This window comes from Myxine glutinosa, chromosome 8 (assembly GCF_964187855.1).
Source record: "Myxine glutinosa chromosome 8, kmMyxGlut1.1, whole genome shotgun sequence".
NCBI classification, from domain to species: Eukaryota; Metazoa; Chordata; class Myxini; order Myxiniformes; family Myxinidae; genus Myxine; species Myxine glutinosa.
The window spans coordinates 13,798,245-13,817,184 of NC_136268.1; the positions used below are offsets into that span (position 1 = coordinate 13,798,245).

The 18,940-nt window shown below is 47.3% G+C and overlaps 1 protein-coding gene across 1 annotated transcript in view; it reads right to left on the reverse strand.

Moving 5' to 3' along the window:
• The window catches only part of LOC144893223 (xanthine dehydrogenase/oxidase-like), a 268,917-nt gene that overhangs the window by 13,417 nt on the left and 236,560 nt on the right, over positions 1 to 18,940 (reverse strand). Inside the window, exons 26-30 of the mRNA XM_078782951.1 lie at positions 13,590 to 13,781; positions 13,310 to 13,455; positions 12,716 to 12,797; positions 4,086 to 4,181; positions 3,577 to 3,705 (exon numbers count right to left, since the gene is read on the reverse strand). Coding sequence (XP_078639077.1) covers positions 3,577 to 3,705; positions 4,086 to 4,181; positions 12,716 to 12,797; positions 13,310 to 13,455; positions 13,590 to 13,781 — 645 coding nt within the window. The remainder of the gene's footprint in view (positions 1 to 3,576; positions 3,706 to 4,085; positions 4,182 to 12,715; positions 12,798 to 13,309; positions 13,456 to 13,589; positions 13,782 to 18,940) is intronic.

Sequence of the window (18,940 nt, forward strand, 5' to 3'; positions counted from 1 at the left end):
TAAAGTGTTTATTTCTCGGCAGGGAAACGATCAAAAGAGTTCAGAGTTCCTTGACACACCTGAGCTCCTCACCACATACAAGGGTTTCATCCGCAGCTCAATGGAATACTGCTCTCCCATCTGGGCTGGTGCTCCTGCCTCACACCTGGCTCGGCTTCACGATGTTGAAACCAAAGCTTTCAGAATCATTGGAATCTCCCACGATGAAGCTGACTCTGAGGGCCTCTCACTCACTCACCGCAGGCAGGTTGGTGGTCTTTCTGTCTTCTACCGCCTCCTCTCCGGCCTTGCCCCCCGCCCCCCACCCAGCTCTCTCTGGGCTCTGTCCCCCCAATATTCCTACAGGTCGCACAACATCTGCCTGCAACCCTCTTATGGTTAAACGGCCAAAATCAAGACTCTCTGCTCACCTTCACTCCTTCATTCCTCTTTTCTCCCGCCTCTGGAACAAACTCCCTCACTCTCTTCAATACCACTCCTCCATCCAGGTATTAAAAACAGCTGTTCACCACCATCTCTTATCTCCCCCCATCCAAAACCTTGATCTTTTCTACCCCCGCTAATTCACCCCAGATACACTTTTTTGAAATACCAACTTCTTTCCTGGAAGTCCTTGCAGTGTCTCGGTGTTTTTTCCTTTTTTACCTCTCCCACCTCCCCCAAACCTCCTTCCCATGCCTTCTCCCCCCACACCCTCTCCCTCCCACAGATCTCACGATGTCCCTGTTTTTTGCTGTTGTACTTGTGTACTTCCCTCTCTCTCCCCATCTTGTCTCCCGCTCCCTTTATTGTATGTTTTGTGTGTCGGTTTTTTTTTGTGATTAATGTGAGCTCTTACATGAGCCTCGATCTTGTACAAAAAAAAAAGAGCTTCTTCAAGAACTTATTTTTCTTTGATAATTTAAAGACTGAACAAGAAAATGGTTATAATGAGAGGCGCCGGTAGTCCCCGCATGGTCGCCATCCCCCGCCGGGCTTTGGCACGATGTGAAGCGGCGACGCCCAAGCACTCTCGGAGCGCCGCACGATGCCGAGCCGCTCCAGCATAGCGAACTCCGCTTTAGCCACCGCGAGCTTCGTCGGCTCGAGGCGGCGTGCCCGGGCGTAGACCGGTGGCCCGGCGGTGGGGAATGTGGTGTTCCACCCCGTGCTTGACGGCCCCCGCCGAGAAGGTGGGCCGCGTAAGGGCCGGGAAGCTGGCGAGGAGGCGGGTGAAGTCGTCCACTGCCGGAAGCATGCAAACTAACCTCGCCGGGACTGAACCGCTCAGCAAGCCGCTTGGCGAGCCGTTCGGTGAGCCGCTCAGTGAGCCGCTCAACGAGCTGCTCAGCGCGCAAGCAAGCGAGCTGAACGTTTCAGCCTGGACGAGACGTCTGTTCTTCACATCTACTAACAACCCGTGTGCACAGAGGAAGTCCGCACCGAGTAGTGCCATGGGGACACGAGCGGTTACGTACGTCCACTCGAAGCATTGCCTTCCGAACCGCAGGGAGAGGCAGCACTTCCCGAATGTGCGTATGGGTGTTCTGTCCGCGGCAAGCAACGCGGGGCCCCGGCCCGCGGTGTGCTTGTTGGACGTAGAGGCAGGGATAACGCTCACCTGTGCTCCCGTATCGCATAGGAAACGGCGCCCGGACAAGGTGTCCGTTATAAAAAGAAGGCTGCCGGAATGGCCGACGCCCAGGGCCGCTACCGAGCGCCGGCTTTGTAGTTTCCCGACTTGCCGAAGGAGCACGGCGGGCAACAATTCCTCGCCTTGTGGCCAAACCTGGCGTGGAAATGGCACCAGGTTTGCGGTGAAGGCGGAGGCCACGGTTTTCGCGGTGGTGGTGGGCGTGGCGGCGGCCACGCGGCGTTCGTCAGCCTCGGGATCCCCGAGGTGTGGTGCATCAGCATCAGGGTCAGCCTCGGGATGCGCGGCGGCCGCGCCAAAACTCGCCTGCGCGTCCAAAGCCGCGAAGAACCTGTCGGCCTCGGCAGCGAGCGCTCGGGGTTCCGTCGTCACAGAACAGGCCAACGCGAGGCGGACTCGTGCCGGCAGCTGGCGTCGAAATAACGCCCGGAAAAGAGCGTTCGGGGTTTCGTCGCCCATCAATGACAGCATGTGGTCCATGCGGACCGACGGTCGCGTGTCACCGAGCTCGGGGATGTCCAGGAGGCGGTCGGCCCGTGCGTCCACTGTGAGGCCGAACGTGGCGAGGAGGAGACGCTTGATCGCCTCGTACCTGCCGTCGGCCGGTGGGTTCCTCAGGACCGACAGGACACAGGCGGCCATGCCGGGCCCGAGAGAAGCGACCACGTGGCAGTACATGGTCTCATCCACCGTGATGCCTCGAAGTCGGAACTGGGCTTCTGCCTGCAGGAACCAGACTTCGGCTTGCGTCTCCCAGAACTCGGGGAGTTTCATTTGGACCGCGTTGTTTGCCATTGCGTTGGCATATTCGGGTGGTCAGCGAAGGCTGACCAGAACGTCGGAGTCACCAATGAAGCGTGGTGCTATGCGCGCTTGCTTGTACAATAAGAAGGAAGCGGACAACGCGGTGAGTTTAAGAGTCTTTATTAAACGAGCTCAACTGTAGCACTGGCGCGCTCCGGGCCGCGCGCCCGGTGTATATCACGCGGCCACGCCTACCCCTCGGGCGTGGCCGCCGCCCACTTGGTGCGTGGAATGATGCCCTAACGCCAGTGAGCTTTCGTGTCCGCCACAATAACAAAATATTTATGTGTCCCTCCTCTCTCACTCCTCCCTCCTCCTCTCACACCTTCTCCCTCTCTTTCACTCTCCCCTCATTGCATCTCTAGACTAGACGGATTTCTGAGAAATGTGAATGTTCGGTGCATATGGTAATGTCTGTTACATCTATTATAACAGAACGAAAAATAAATAAAACGTCATAGCACCTGTGGTTTTAGTAATTTTGCTGTAGAGTTAAAGGCTGTAAATCAGCCATCTTTGATCGGATTACATAACAAAATCTTCTGTATATGTACACTCTCATGTTTTGTCTTTGTGTCAAGTTTGAACAAAATAGGTTCTGGCATGCAGAGAAATGGTTGGGGACACGTTTAAATAACAAAATGGCCGCCAGTCGCCCATCTTGGATCTGAACTTTTGCTTTAAATTTTAAAAGATTTAAAAGATCATCTTGGAAAAAGAATTACGTGCATATGTAAGCTATTATTCCTCGTCTGAGTTGCAGGTTTGAACAGGTTCGGTAAATGCATGTCCGAGAAATGGTTGAGGATGTGTTCAACATCAGGTTTTTTTACAACTAAAATGGCCGCCAGTCGGCCATCTTTGATCGCATCACGAAACAACATGATGTGCTTATGCATACCATCATGTATTGTCTTTATGCCAAATATGAAGGAAATCGGTCCATACATCTCCGAGATATGGTTGCGGACGCACGGACACATGGACGGAGTAGGCCCAATCAATAAGCCCCCGTTTCGGACTAATCTAACGGGGCTAATAAAATGTACGAGTCAGGTATTCAGCATTCCTGATTTTAAACCACAACACAACACTTTAAACATTCGTTTCACCTTAGCAGCACAAAAATATAAAAGTACCATGAGGGCCATTCCATAGAGGTCAGTACTGAAGGAGGCAGCTGATGGTGAGGCATTGGGAACAGAATTTGTACACGTGTCTGCAATCCGGATGCGACTCACAGGTAATCCAAGACAGCGCCCAGCTACCTGAATGGGTGGATAACGAAATGATGAAGGTAACATTTGCTGCCTACCTACCAGGTATAACTGTTATGATGCACACTTAGTGAAGAAAAACAGCTGCATTTCCTTAGCGTTGGGCTCTGCCTGAGGAAGAAAACAGGTGCATCTCATACAAAAGGTAGGGCTCCACCACAATCGTAGCTCCTACGTAAAACCTGATGCACATTGTATTCAAATAGGGTCATGTCTGGTCATTCCTTCAGATTTGCACCTTTTGTTGCACTTCCTTCGACTTGTTACTTGTTAATGGGGGAAGGTAGATATAAAAAAAGGAAGCAACACTGACAGTTTTATTGAAGGTTGAGGAATTGCACACATTGAATAATTCAATTAGCACCATCTACCTGAATCATCTTGGTATGGAGTCCTTGTCCCATTTCTATTCCTCCGTGGGCCAAAAGGACCGATCCGTCGGTGTAAATGTGAACAAGAGCACCACCCTGAAATGGAACACAAAGAGTAAAATGATTCCTCAACATCAGAAATACCAAATATGGGGGGAGTCAGTATATGGGAGTCAATATAGGGGGGTTAGTATATGGGAATCAATATAGGGGGGTTAGTATATGGGAGTCAATATAGGGGGGTTAGTATATGGGAGTCAGTATATGGGAGTCAGTATATGGGAGTCAGTATATGGGAGTCAGTATATGGGAGTCAGTATATGGGAGTCAGTATATGGGAGTCAATATATGGGAGTCAGTATATGGGAGTCAGTATATGGGAGTCAGTATATGGGAGTCAGTATATGGGAGTCAATATATGGGAGTCAGTATATGGGAGTCAATATATGGGAGTCAGTATATGGGAGTCAGTATATGGGAGTCAGTATATGGGAGTCAGTATATGGGAGTCAGTATATGGGAGTCAGTATATGGGAGTCAGTATATGGGAGTCAGTATATGGGAGTCAGTATATGGGAGTCAGTATATGGGAGTCAGTATATGGGAGTCATTATATGGGGGTCAGTCAAGTGAAGTGAACTTTTTAATATGTTAAACCCTGCTATGGAAACGAGGGTGTTTTGGTGTATTAAGTCGAGGCTCTTATAAGAGTGAACACATAGAAAATATAATAAAGAGAGCGGTAGACAATATGGGGGGAGAGAGGGAAGCACATCAATAATAGAGAACAGGGACATCGGGAGATCTATGGAAGGGAGAGCGCTGGGCAGTGGTACACGGGATAAACAAGATGGACACTACTAAGACTTTCAGGAAAGAAAATGGAATTTGAAGGAGGTGCATTTGGGGAGCATTAAAAGGGGTAGAAAAGATCAAGGTTTTGGATGGGGGAGATGGTGGTGAACAACTGTTTTAAAGACCTGGAAGGTGGAGTGGGATTGAATAGAGTGAGGGAGTTTGTTCCAGAGGCGGGAGAAAAGAGGAATGAAAGAGTGAAGGTGAGCAGAGAGTCTTGATTTTGGCAATTTCACCAGAAGAGGGTTGCAGGCAGATCTTGTGCGTCCTTTAGGAGTATTTGGGGGACAGAGCCCAGACTTTTAGGGGAGACCAGGAGGAGCAAGGACGGAGAGGAGTCAGTAGAAGACAGAAAGTCCACCATCCTGTCTGCGGTGAGCGAGTGAAAGACCCTCAGAATCAGCTTAATCACGGGAGATTTCAATGATCCTGAAAGCCTTGATTTCTACAGCGTAAAGCCGAGCTAGGTGTGAGGCATGAGCACCAGCCCAGAGAGGAGAGCAGTATTCCATTGAGTTGTGGATGAAAGCCTTGCAGGTGGTGAGGAGCCCAGGTGTGCCCAGAAAGGACGACGGAGGATGCCCAGTCGCTGACTGGCTTTGAAGTCCAGCTTGGACATGTTGTTTTCCCAGGAGAGATAATGGCAGATCGTGAGACCCAAAAGCTTGAGTGACAGAACTTCTTGGAGAGGATTGTTGAGAGAGTAGATGGGAGGGTTTTCCAGATGGTCTTTTCGGAGAGACATAGTAAGAGTGTGCGATTTGTCAGGATTGAAAGACATGTTCCACTTGTTTGACCAGTCTGTGATTTGGTCAAGGTCTGCAGAGAGTGAGGAGGCTGCAGACTGCCGATTTGAGCGATGAGGTATGGAGCGGCAGAGAGTGGAGTCATCAGCATCAGTTTTTGACTGTCAGCAGCAGACATGCCGTGTCCAGAAATTATACAGAGCATTGCCCGTCAACATGGCTAGATCTACTCAATCTAGGTGGTTGCGAACTAATCCAGTTACCGCAGCCTGACAATTCCAATACCGCCTTGACACATTCCTCCATGAATATGTGTGTGGCAAGGCCAGCCCGTTGGGTGACGTCAGTGATTACTTCATCCGGATTGAATTCCAGGCCAGAGGATCTCCACACGCCCATACCATCTCGGTGAAGAATGCACCACACATTGGTACAAATACTGATGAGGAAATCTGTCAATTTATTGACCGATATCAGACATGTGAAGTCACGGAAGAGTCAACCAAACTTCAAAGCCATGTGCATTCTGCCACCTGCAGGTGCAATGGAAGTTGTGGATTCCGTTTTCCTCATGCCCCCATCTGGGAAACACTAATTGCCCATCTGCTATATTTATGTGATCCCAATGTTGATGTCCTAAAATATATAAAAGACAAAAAAAGAGTTACTTGGAAGAGTCAACCAAGGACTGATCGACGGTGAGATATCAGAGGACACCACCACCCAAGATTTACAAAAACAAGACCGAAAGTCTAAGAGCGGCGTAGCCAGCCTTGTTTTATACTTTAGTTGAAGAGGACAGTGTGACCTGGGTGAGGATACCAGTTAGCAAATAATGTAAGTATTAATATTTTCGAAGTACTTTAAGTCTCCAATCTGTCTGTCACCATGGAAACGAACATATTGTATTGAGACACTGGTTTATTCTACATTGAGTCAACAATGAACCAACCATACACCGCTTCAATCCACTAACTTTGCAGTCACGACAAAGAGATTGCAGCGTTACGATTATATTTACGATATTATTATTATTAACGTTATTTTTACCCTCGCCAGAGGAGACTGTATTGCATTTGTTTGTTTCTTTGTCTGTCTGTCCGTTTGTTTGTCCGCACAGAAGAAATATGATTTTCTCTGCATCCGTTGGTCCGATTGACGGGAAATTTTCACCATAGGTGCACCTCCTCCTGTAAAATGGTTTAATGACAATTATGACGTCATAGGTCACGTGGTACAGGCACCATTTTGGAAAAACAGAAAAACTTATCCGAAGCAAAAAACAAAAAAAATCTCCGAAAGCGCTGCAAGGAAAAAATCGAGACATGGAGACAAAAAATCGAGACAAAAAATCGCTATGCGTTATGTTTTGCACTCTGTCAAAGCGTCTTTGGGCTTCCTGAAAAGCGCTATATAAAATAAATGCATTATTATTATTATTATTATGGCTCATTGTAAAGAACTCTCCATGTGGAATAACATATGTTAATGATGATGTCATAGGTGCCTCCATTATGATGTCATAATTCGACAAGTACAAAACTTCATCCGATCAAGATGAAATTTCTTGAGCATCATCTTTGGATAAATTGGTGAAGAAAAACAATAATGATGACGTCATGGGTCACGTGGTTCGGCCGCCATATTTGTTTTAACACAAAAGCCTTAAAAACCACTAAAAACACGTCCTGGCGAGGGTCTGCAATCTCCGATTGCTCTTCCTTGTTATTATGAAGACGATGGTACTGTATTAAGAAACCTGGGCTAATTTGTCTGAAGCGGCCTGAAGGTGAGGCATGAAGGCATGAAGCCTATACATACTGTGTCGTTGAAAGACCCGTAACACCGATGCTTTCGATATTTGACGGTCATTTAAACAATCTTTGAGCTTGTACATCTGCCGATCTAATGTTATAATAATAATAATAATTCATTTATTTTGTATAGCGCTTTTCCAGAAGCCCAAAGGCGCTTTGACAGAGTGGAAAACATAATGCATAACAATACATGAAAACAACAATTGCAAAAAGACAAGAATCAATAGGGAAATATTTAAAGCAAAAGGAGGGAGAAGGAGAAGAGATAGTCAGGGGTTAAATGCTGTGGGTTGAATGTTGAATGCAGCGTTGAACAGGTGGGTCTTTAGTGATGTTTTGAATGTGGTGAGTGAGGAGGAGTCTCTGATGGTGTGAGGTAGTGAGTTCCAGAGGGTGGGAGCAGCGATGGAGAAGGCCCTGTCCCCCCAGGATCTGAATTTGGTCCGGATGGAGGGGGTCAGGAGGTTGGTACCAGCAGAGCGGAGGTTGCGGGTGGGAGTGTGTCTGGAGAGGAGGTCAGCCAGGTAGGATGGGGCCAGGTTATGGAGGGCTTTGTATGTCAAGAGGAGGATTTTGTACTGGATTCTCTGGGGGATGGGGAGCCAGTGAAGCTTGTAAAGGACGGGGGTGATGTGGTCACGGGTCCGGGAATGAGTGAGTAGACGGGCAGCGGAGTTCTGAATGTATTGGAGTTTATTGGTGATTTTTGAGGGTGAACCATAGAGGAGGCTATTGCAGTAGTCCAGACGGGAGGTGATGAAGGCGTGGATGAGGGTTTCTGCAGCCGTGGAGGAGAGGGATGAGCGGAGACGGGCATTGTTTTTCAGGTGAAAGAAGGCTGACTTTGTGATCTGTTTAGTGTATTTGTCGAAGGAAAGGGTTTGGTCAAAGATGACGCCAAGATTCCGGATGTGAGGGGAGGTGGATACTGGGATACCGTCGATGTTGAGGGCAAAGTTATGGGTGGATTTTGTGAGCGTTTTTGGGCCAATGATGATTATTTCAGATTTATCACAGTTAAGCTTGAGGAAGTTGATTTGAAGCCAGGATTTTATTTCAGTGATGCAGTTTGTCAGGATAGAGTGGGTGTCGGTGGAGACGGACTTGGTGGAGATGAAAAGCTGGATGTCATCGGCGAAGCAGTGGAATTGGAGACCATGACGGCGGATTAAGTGACCGAGCGGGGACAGGTAAAGGATGAAGAGGAGGGGGCCAAGAACTGAACCTTGGGGGACACCTTGGGGGAGGGGAGCAGTGGGGGATTTGCAGTTATTGATGGAGATGAACTGGCGTCTGTCAGAGAGGTATGATTTAATCCAAGAGAGGGCAGTGCCGGTGACGTTAAAGGTGGATTCAAGTCGGGTGAGGAGGATAGTGTGATCGATGGTGTCAAAGGCAGCGCTGAGGTCGAGGAGGACGAGAATGTTGAGGTTGCCAGCGTCAGAGGAGAGGAGAAGGTCGTTGGTGATTTTGAGGAGAGCAGTTTCAGTACTGTGGTTGGAGCGGAATCCGGATTGGAATGTTTCATACAGGTTATTGGCAGAGAGATGATGTTTGAGTTGAGTGGCTACAGCGCGTTCCAAAACTTTTGACAGAAAGGGTAGGTTGGAGATGGGTCTGAAGTTGTTTAGGGTGTCAGGGTTTAGACCAGGTTTTTTTAGAATGGGGGTAACAGCAGCAATTTTGAGGGAAGGTGGGACGATGCCTGTAGACAGGGAGGAGTTTATTGTTGCAATGATAAGTGGAGAGAGAGCAGGGAGGGAGGCTTTGACAAAGCTGGAGGGGATGGGGTCAAGAGTGCAGGTGGCAGTTTTCATTCTTATGAGGAGTTCAGAGAGGTCAGTAGGAGAGATTGGGGAGAACCGAGACAGGGGATGGCAGGACAAGGGGGGGCAGGTGGTTGGAGGGGGAGCGGGTGCGGCGGTGGTCAAGCTGTTGTAGATGTTGTCAATTTTGCGTTGGAAGAAAGAGAGGAAGGAGATGCAGTTGTCTACTGTGAATGACTGGGTGGTGGTGTTCAGGGGGCGGAGGAGTTTGTTTATTGTCGAGAAGAGTGAATGTTGACATTCACTTGTTGAGCCAAATCACTAAGTATTGTATGTAGTACTAGTTCATTTTCCCACAATATTGACATTACTTGTGTAATATCTTTCACAATTCGATTACTTATGTAATCGAATTTAGATTTCATTTTGGTCAATTTCATACAGTAAAATTACATGAATGAGTTTTTAAAAATTGGTACCCATGTTTTTTCATTTATCCACATTATAAAAATTATAAACTTGATCGGTATCTCAACGAGATAGGGATGGGCCAGGCATCAGCCTGGAGCATGGCGAGAAGGGGGCTCCTGGAGTACCATCGGAAAGTGGATGCGGCGACACGCTGCCATGAATACCTGACCTGACATTATAAATAAAATATTTATACACATGAAACAAAATAAACATTTCAGGCCCAAGGGAATACACAGGCCCCTGGACTGAAAGAGAAAGTGGTATCCATGACAATTCCTCCCCATTATAATCAAAAGGGATTATTTTGTGATTTTATTATTGCCAAACGTAAGGAATTTTTCAAGATATCAGATTGAAACTTACACATGTTATTTGTATGCATGTGTAGTACATGTGTGTAAAATATGGGTAACATAAGTCAAAGGTCAAGGTCAATGCCATCCAAACATGTAAAACACCTATTAGATGGAAATTAGAAAATGTATCAACCAAATTTGTTATGCACAACATTCCATGAGGTAAAACACTTCAGAGGTTAAATTTTCCGAATTAACAAATTGCTGTTTCCATGGCAACTGGAAATGTTATAAGGAAGAAAGTGAAGATCGACGAAATGCAGTTTGGATTTATGCCAGGAAGAGGACCGACAGACACGCTTTTCATTGTGAGGCAGTTGCAGGAGAAGTACATGGAGAAGAGGAAGAAGTTGTTTCTTGGGATTGTTGATCTGGAGAAAGCATTCGATAGGGTTCCACGCAAAGTATTGACATGGGCATTGAGGAAGTTAGGAGTGGAGGAATGGTTGATCAGAGTAGTGATGGCAATGTACAAAAGAGCGCGCACAGCTGTAAGGACGAAGGACGGGAACAGTGGTGAGTTTGAGGTGAAGGTGGGAGTGCATCAGGGGTCGGTACTAAGTCCACTACTATTTCTAGCTGTGATGGAGGTGCTGGCTCAGAACGTAAAGGACGGTTTACCGTGGGAGTTGTTGTATGCAGATGATCTGGTGTTGATTGCGGAAAGTATGGATGGACTGATGGAAAAGATGAACAAGTGGAAGGAATGTATGGAGACAAAAGGTCTGAAGGTGAATATCGGAAAGACGAAGGTGACGGCAAGTGGTAAAGCATGTGGTGAGGTGGAAAGAACTGGGAAGTGGCCCTGTGCTGTGTGTAGGAAGGGTGTCGGAGTGAACTCCATTCAATGTACAATGTGCGCTGAGTGGGTTCATCAAAAATGTAGTGGTCTGAGAGGGTCATTAACCAGTGTGGCAGCTATATTCAAGTGTAAGGTGTGCACAGAGGGAGCTGCAGATGGAGGAAATGTTGAGTTGGATCTTGGAGACGGCGTGAAGCTGGAAGGTGTGAAAACATTTTGCTACCTCGCAGACGTGCTGAATGGAGAAGGTGGATCAGACTCGGCAACGGTTGCTGGAGTGAGATGTGCACGGAAGAAGTTTCGGGAACTGAGTGGCGTGCTGATGAGGAGGGGAGTGTCGTTGAAGCTGAAGGGAAAGGTTTATGCTGCATGTGTGAGAAGTGTTATGATTTATGGGAGCGAGACATGGGTAATGAACGTAGAGCAGCAACGAAGGCTGGAAAGGGTGGAAATGCGAATGGTTCGGTGGATGTGTGGAGTATCGTTGAGAGAGAGGAAGACAAATGATGAATTACGAAAGATGATGGGAATAGAGCCTGTGATGGATGCTGTGAAGAGAAACAGGTTGAGATGGTTTGGTCATGTGTTGAGGAAGGATGAAAGTGACTGGTTGAGAAGAGTGATGGAAATTATTGTAGAAGGAAGTAGAGAACGGGAAAGACCGAGAAAGACTTGGCTATAGATGGTGGAAGAAGAAATGCGGGCAAGGGGGTTAACAAGGAGAGATGCAGAAAATAGGGCAAAATGGAGAAGATTGTCATGGGGACCGCAAGGCTAACCCCCGCTCTAGCAGGGAAAATGGCCTTTAAAATGCATGTTGTTGTTGTTGTATGGCAACTATTGTTTATTCAGATTTCACAAGTATCGTGCAATGTACTTCTTTCTTGTTACTTGCAAAATCGAAGATTATTCAAGTATATTGGTTGGTCTTGTTCGTTATTCTGTCTGTCTGTCTCTTTGTCTGTTTATCAATCGCCTACAGGTCACAATTTTAAACCGATCTTCTCAAATCTTCACCAGATGGTAGAGTTCGTCATAAGGAAGATGCCTATTGATTTTGAGGTCAAAGGTCAGCTTGAGGTCAAATTTATAAAATTGCCATTTTCATCCGATTGACGATAAAATTGAACAACATTTGCATATTGAGTCATTATATTGGGAAACCAACTATTTTGAGGTCAAAAGGTCAAAAGTCAACTCAAGGACAAACTGATAAAATCATCAATTTTCATCTGAAAATTCGTCCATTTTCATCAGATGAACCTGAAAATGATAAAGCAATTGCATAGTGCATCACTGAATTGGGAGAGCAACTACTTTTGAGGTCAAAAGGTCAAAGGTTAACTCAAGGTCAAACTTCTAATATCAATTTTCATCTGAAACATCATCAATTTTAATCTGATTAACCCCAGCTTTGATTAAGATCTTCAATTTTATTCTTAATGAAATGGACAATTTGATGGATCAATGGCAACTTTTTTGGGGGGAAGAGGTGGATTTTGCAAGTACCGTGCTCTGCACCACGTCCTTCTTGTTTGTCTGTCTTTGAGCAGGATATCTCAAAAGGTTGTGGGCGGATTCGGAAGAAATTTTGCGGACACACTGGATGTGTGGCAAGGACGAATTAATTGGATTTTGGGGAAGATCCGGATCCTATAATTTTAAAGTGATTCTCCACCATTGAAAGATAGGGCCAAAAATGATATAGAGCAGGATATCTCAATAAGTTGTTCATTCCCACCAACCCAGCTCTGGGTTCATCCCAACTGATGCTGACCCTCGTAATATGCATCATTCACCACAGTTGATCGTACCTGATTGAGAAAGGATTCATTAAAGGCCAGAGAAAACTTTGTAGGGATTATACTGATCCCGCGTTTCTTCCAACGGTTCTGCCTGCAGGTCAGGATGATTGACAAGGCAACAGATTTGTTATTATATCAGGAAGAAACATGCCTTGAAATCCTCTAATACAGCATACTCTTTTATGCCAAATGGTGTCGGATTGCAGTACATAAGTTTATCATTGGTTTGAATGACCACACGACCACACACACACGACCACACACACACACACACACACACACACACACACACACACACACACACACACACACACACACACACACACACACACACACACACACACACACACACACACACACACACACACACACTAAAATCCCACCCGCATTTATATATTTTGGGAAAAGCAGGCCAAACGCACTATTCCCACTCTTAATGTTAATGCGTGTAATTTATGGCAGAAGCAATCAAGTGCTGTGGTTATATTGTCGGAATGGTTATATTAGAGCGATAACTTGAACAAAGATAGTGTATCAAGTGTGGATTGCTTTAAAATAAGATAATTATCAACAAGTATGTTACCTATCGAAAAGCCTGATTACCTGTTGAAGGTTGTGACCGCATTTTGACGTTGAGAGAAATCTGAAGATTTCAGGCATTCCTCCCAGCAGCGGCGGATCGGAAAGTTTTCCATCACTTGTCCAGTGATTGTCTGATCACCCTCGTCGTACATGTTTATCTCTCTAACCTGAAAGTAGAACACCTGGTTAGCTTGACAAAGCAAGGCTTGGGAACAGGTAAGCTGGACAATCCTGCCTTTTCTGATACTCAGACCAAGCTACTTCTGGAGAAGAAAGCAAGTCACTGTTCAAACAATATTACCTGTTTCGGTGGAAGCACACAGGCTGCAGACACCTGCGATATTATAGTCTCGGTGATGAACATGGATTGTGGTGCCCCGAATCCACGGAAGGCGGTGTTGGATGGCAAGTTCGTCCGACAAACACGACCACAGATCGATACGTTGGAGAAGTGGTAACAGTTGTCGACGTGAACCACAGCTCTTCGCATAACCTGATGGCGGTTTGAAAAACAACAACTCAAAACCAAGTCCACAAATGAAGAAACAGATGGTGACACCTTTGATGGTTAACAATGCTTCCAACACAGGTGCAGACGTATGAGTGTGGTGCGGGTGCATCGAAGGTCTTCTGGCTCTGTTCGATTGTTGAGAAGCATTTTTGTTTGTGTTCTTTATTCACCACCTTGTTTCAGTATAAAATGAGCAAATTGATCACATTATTTCAATGGATGATAACATTCGTAACACTCAGGATAACGTTTCTTTCATCATCATGTGTGATTTCAATGACCTAGATAGGGGATTGTTAACACAACACACCTTAATGTCACAAATCGTTAGGATCACGAGGGGTTCTGCTGTTTTGGATACGATTCTCACCAATTTAGGTGATTGTTATCATTCTCCACAGGTATCTGCTACTAGTGATCATGCTATTGATCATGCTCCACAGGTATCTGCTACTTGTGATCATGCTATTGATCATGCTCCACAGGTATCTGCTACCAGTGATCATGCTCCACAGGTATCTGCTACTAGTGATCATGCTATTGATCATGCTCCACAGGTATCTGCTACCAGTGATCATGCTATTGATCATGCTCCACAGGTATCTACTACCAGTGATCATGATATTGATCATGCTCCACAGGTATCTGCTACTAGTGATCATGCTATTGATCATGCTCCACAGGTATCTGCTACCAGTGATCATGCTATTGATCATGCTCCACAGGTATCTGCTACCAGTGATCATGCTATTGATCATGCTACACAGGTATCTGCTACTCGTGATCATGCTATTGATCATGCTCCACAGGTATCTGCTACCAGTGATCATGCTATTGATCATGCTACACAGGTATCTGCTACTCGTGATCATGCTATTGATCATGCTCCACAGGTATCTGCTACCAGTGATCATGCTATTGATCATGCTACACAGGTATCTGCTACTCGTGATCATGCTATTGATCATGCTCCACAGGTATCTGCTACCAGTGATCATGCTATTGATCATGCTACACAGGTATCTGCTACTCGTGATCATGCTATTGATCATGCTCCACAGGTATCTGCTACCAGTGATCATGCTATTGATCATGCTCCACAGGTATCTGCTACCAGTGATCATGATATTGATCATGCTCCACAGGTATCTGCGCTACTAGCGATCATGATATTGATCATGCTCCACAGGTATCTGCTACCAGTGATCAGGATATTGATCATGCTCCACAGGTATCTGCTATTAGTGATCATGATATTGATCATGCTCCACAGGTATCTGCTACCAGTGATCATGCTATTGATCATGCTAGACAGGTATCTGCTACTAGTGATCATGCTATTGATCATGCTCCACAGGTATCTGCTACCAGTGATCATGCTATTGATCATGCTCCACAGGTATCTGCTACTAGTGATCATGCTCCACAGGTATCTGCTACCAGTGATCATGATATTGATCATGCTCCACAGTTATCTGCTACCAGTGATCATGCTATTGATCATGCTCCACAGGTATCTGCTACCAGTGATCATGCTATTGATCATGCTCCACAGGTATCTACTACTAGTGATCATGATATTGATCATGCTCCACAAGTATCTGCTACCAGTGATCATGCTATTGATCATGCTCCACAGGTATCTGCTACCAGTGATCATGCTATTGATCATGCTCCACAGGTATCTGCTACCAGTGATCATGCTATTGATCATGCTCCACAGGTATCTACTACGAGTGATCATGATATTGTCATTCTTTGTCCACATCAATGAATACAATCTGTTAAACCTCGTAAGGTTTCCTTTTTGCCTTTTCGTGCCTCTTCTATCCGTTCTTTTGGACAATGGCTAACACACATCATATGGATTGTGAGCTAAACTGCTAATTGAGCAGCATTAACTGCTACCCTTGCAAGCCCTCTCCCTCCCACATTTCTCTCGATGTCCCTGCTCTCAAATGTTGTGTTTGTGTCCTTCGCCCTCTCTCCCCATCTTGTCTACCGCTCCCCTTATTTTGTGTTTTATGTGTTGGTTTGTGTCGGTTTGACTTTTTGTGTCATTAATGTTTGCTCTTTCACGAGCCTCGATCTTGTATACAAAAAAATAAATAAATAATAATAATTCGATTAATGAATATTTTTTTAAGTTAGAGATTTAGATGGAATGGTGGTGGTTTAGGTATTCGATTAGCCAATTGATTAATAATTTAAATATTTTACGATTATAGTTTATTTATTTTCCTTATTAATCACTTATTTATTTTCTTTCTCATCTGGGCAATATCTCAGGCAACTTTTGAACTCTTAAGCTCATATTCAGACACGACAGTGACCAAGTGATTTGGATATATTTGATTATTTGATTATTCAAATATAAAGGATATATTTGATTCATTCATCAATCAATTAATTGATGAATTATTTATTGATTAATCAATTAATCAATTTTTAAAATTTAATTAATGACTTATTTAATTATTTTTCAAAAAGTTACAGCTTCAGATGAAACACTGGTCGTTGAGGTATGCTATTAGCCAATTGATTATGAAATTATTTTACGATCAGTATTTATTGATTTTAATTATGCAATTAATCAGTCAATCATTGTACACGTCTCCCTCCCAATACACAATACAGTCTCTATGTACCGTGCTGGAGGATGTTATTTATTTATTTGGTGTGGGGGTGTAGCAGGATTCTCTCACTCCCCTAAAATCTCACTCTAGAGTGATTCTGTCCTAGGATAAAATCAATCTAGAGTGAACTAATCCTAGGACTGGCACACTCTAGAGTGCAATTATCCTAGGACAGAATCACTCCCCCTGTCAGGATCAACACACTCCCTCCAGGATCAAAGCACTCCCCTTTAGGATGAAGTCAATCCCCCAGAAAGAATATAAAAATATATAACCACCTTTAGAGGCCATTTTTCCCCGCAAAGCGGGGGTTGGCCTTTTTCGGGAACCGTGGTTGTTGTTGTTTTTTTGGTCCCCTTTTTGAAGCAATGTTTTACGGCCGGATGCCCTTCCTGACGCCAACCCTTTTTGCCGCCTTTTACGACAAGCAGGGAATTACCAGTGAACTGGTACTCAATTTGCCGACCTCGGAAGGATGAACAGGCTGAGTCAACCCCCCCGGCGTTAATTCAGCGATCAGACCGGGATTCGAACCCAGGATCCTAGGTTTATCCTAAGCCGGCACCCTAGCCGCTAGCCCAACACCAGGGTTAGACAGAAAGAATGGAAAGATATATTTAGTTACTTTGGAAATATAACTCGCAGGATGTTAGATATTGTAGCGGCTGCCGCTGGGTTTTCACAATCGCCTTGCACCTATCAAGGACGCGGAGCGAGCACCATGCCGGGCTCGTCCAGGACGCCCGGGCAGGCTCGCCCTCAACTTGCCAGGCCGCAGCCAGGACGCTGGGCCACGCCCCCTCTCGCCGGGCCTGGGCAAACGCTCCGGGATGATAGGTATATATATTGCTGCCCGATAAACGGAGTTTTCAGAGTGCCTGAGTGTTTGGTTTGATTAAAGCAACTCGGATGAATTCCAGCTTTTTGTCGCGTCCATTCTTCCGATCGACGTGGGAGCCCCAGCTCCTTCATTGGTGACCTACCGACATGGACACGGCAGTCGCCCTTAAACTGCCTACCTTCTGGGAGGCTCACGCGGCGGTTTGGTTCGCACAGGCGGAGTCCCTGTTCGCCCTGCGAGGCATCACGGCCGACGACACCCGCTTCCACCATGTGGTAGCTGCGCTCGGTTCGGCCACCGCGACCCGCGCCCTGAGCCTCCTCGAGAGCCCGCCAGCCGCTGACAAATACGGCGCGATTAAGAAGCTTCTCCTCGATGCTTTCGCCCTCCCATCGGCGGAATGCGCACGGCGCCTGCTCGACCTGCCTGAGCTCGGCGACACGCGTCCTTCCGAGCGAATGGACTACATGCTTTCACTGCTCGGCGAGCACTCTCCGGCATTCCTGTTCCGGGAGCTGTTCCTCCGTCAGCTGCCTAACCCGGTACGCCTCGCCCTGGCAAGCACGACGATCACAGATCCCCGGGCCCTTGCCAGAGAAGCCGACAAGATCTCCGCCGCAGGACAGCGCATCGCAGCGGCGACATGGGACCCACCGCCGTCCGACGCAACACCCATGGCGCCCGAGCACCCGGCACGGTCGACGACCGAACTGCCGACGCAATTGGCGGCCGCTACACCGAGCCGACCACCTCCAGCACGACGACCGGGGCCTCCACCTGACCAAGCGTGGTGTTACTATCATGCCAGGTTCGGACAGAAGGCCCGGACATGCCGACCGGGCACCTTCGGCAGGCCGGGAAACGGCCGGGCCCGCGTTCATTACCAGCCATGAGCACCGGCCACACGGGCAACTTACTGTTCATCACGGATAAAGCGTCCGGACGGCGCTTCCTGTGCGACACCGGCGCCCAACTGAGCGTCATACCCGCCTCTGACCAGGACAGGCAATCCGCGGTTTGCGGCCCCTCCTTGGTTGCGGCCAACGGATCGACCATCCGCACCTTCGGCCCGCGCAACGTCACCCTCTGCTTCGGCGGCCAACGCTTTGCTTGGACGTTTGTAACCGCAAACGTGCCCATGGCTCTGCTAGGCGCCGACTTCCTCTGCGCACACGGACTGCTGGTGGACGTCCAACGGCGTTGTTTAATCAACGCCAAAACCTTCAGCTCCCTGGCATGCACATTGAGCAGCTCCGCGCCGACCGAGCTGGCATGCACCGTCCCGGCGGCGAACGAGTTTGCTCGCCTGCTCACGGAGTTCCCGGCCCTCACACGGCCGACGTTTTCGGCCGTCGCAGTACGGCATGGGATCGAGCACCACATACCAACCACGGGCCCGCCGGTCTACGCCAGGGCCTGCCGCCTCGACCCAGCCAAGCTCGCCGTGGCGAAGGCCGAATTCGACGCGTTGGAGCACCTCGGCATCGTGCGGCGCTCCGATAGCGCGTGGGCCTCGCCACTGCACATCGTGCCAAAGCCGGGGGGTGGATGGCGCCCGTGTGGCGACTACCGCAGTCTCAATGACGCTACCACCCCCGACAGGTACCCGATCCCGCATATCCAAGACTTCTCCGCCCGTCTGGCGGGACGGGTCATTTTTTCGA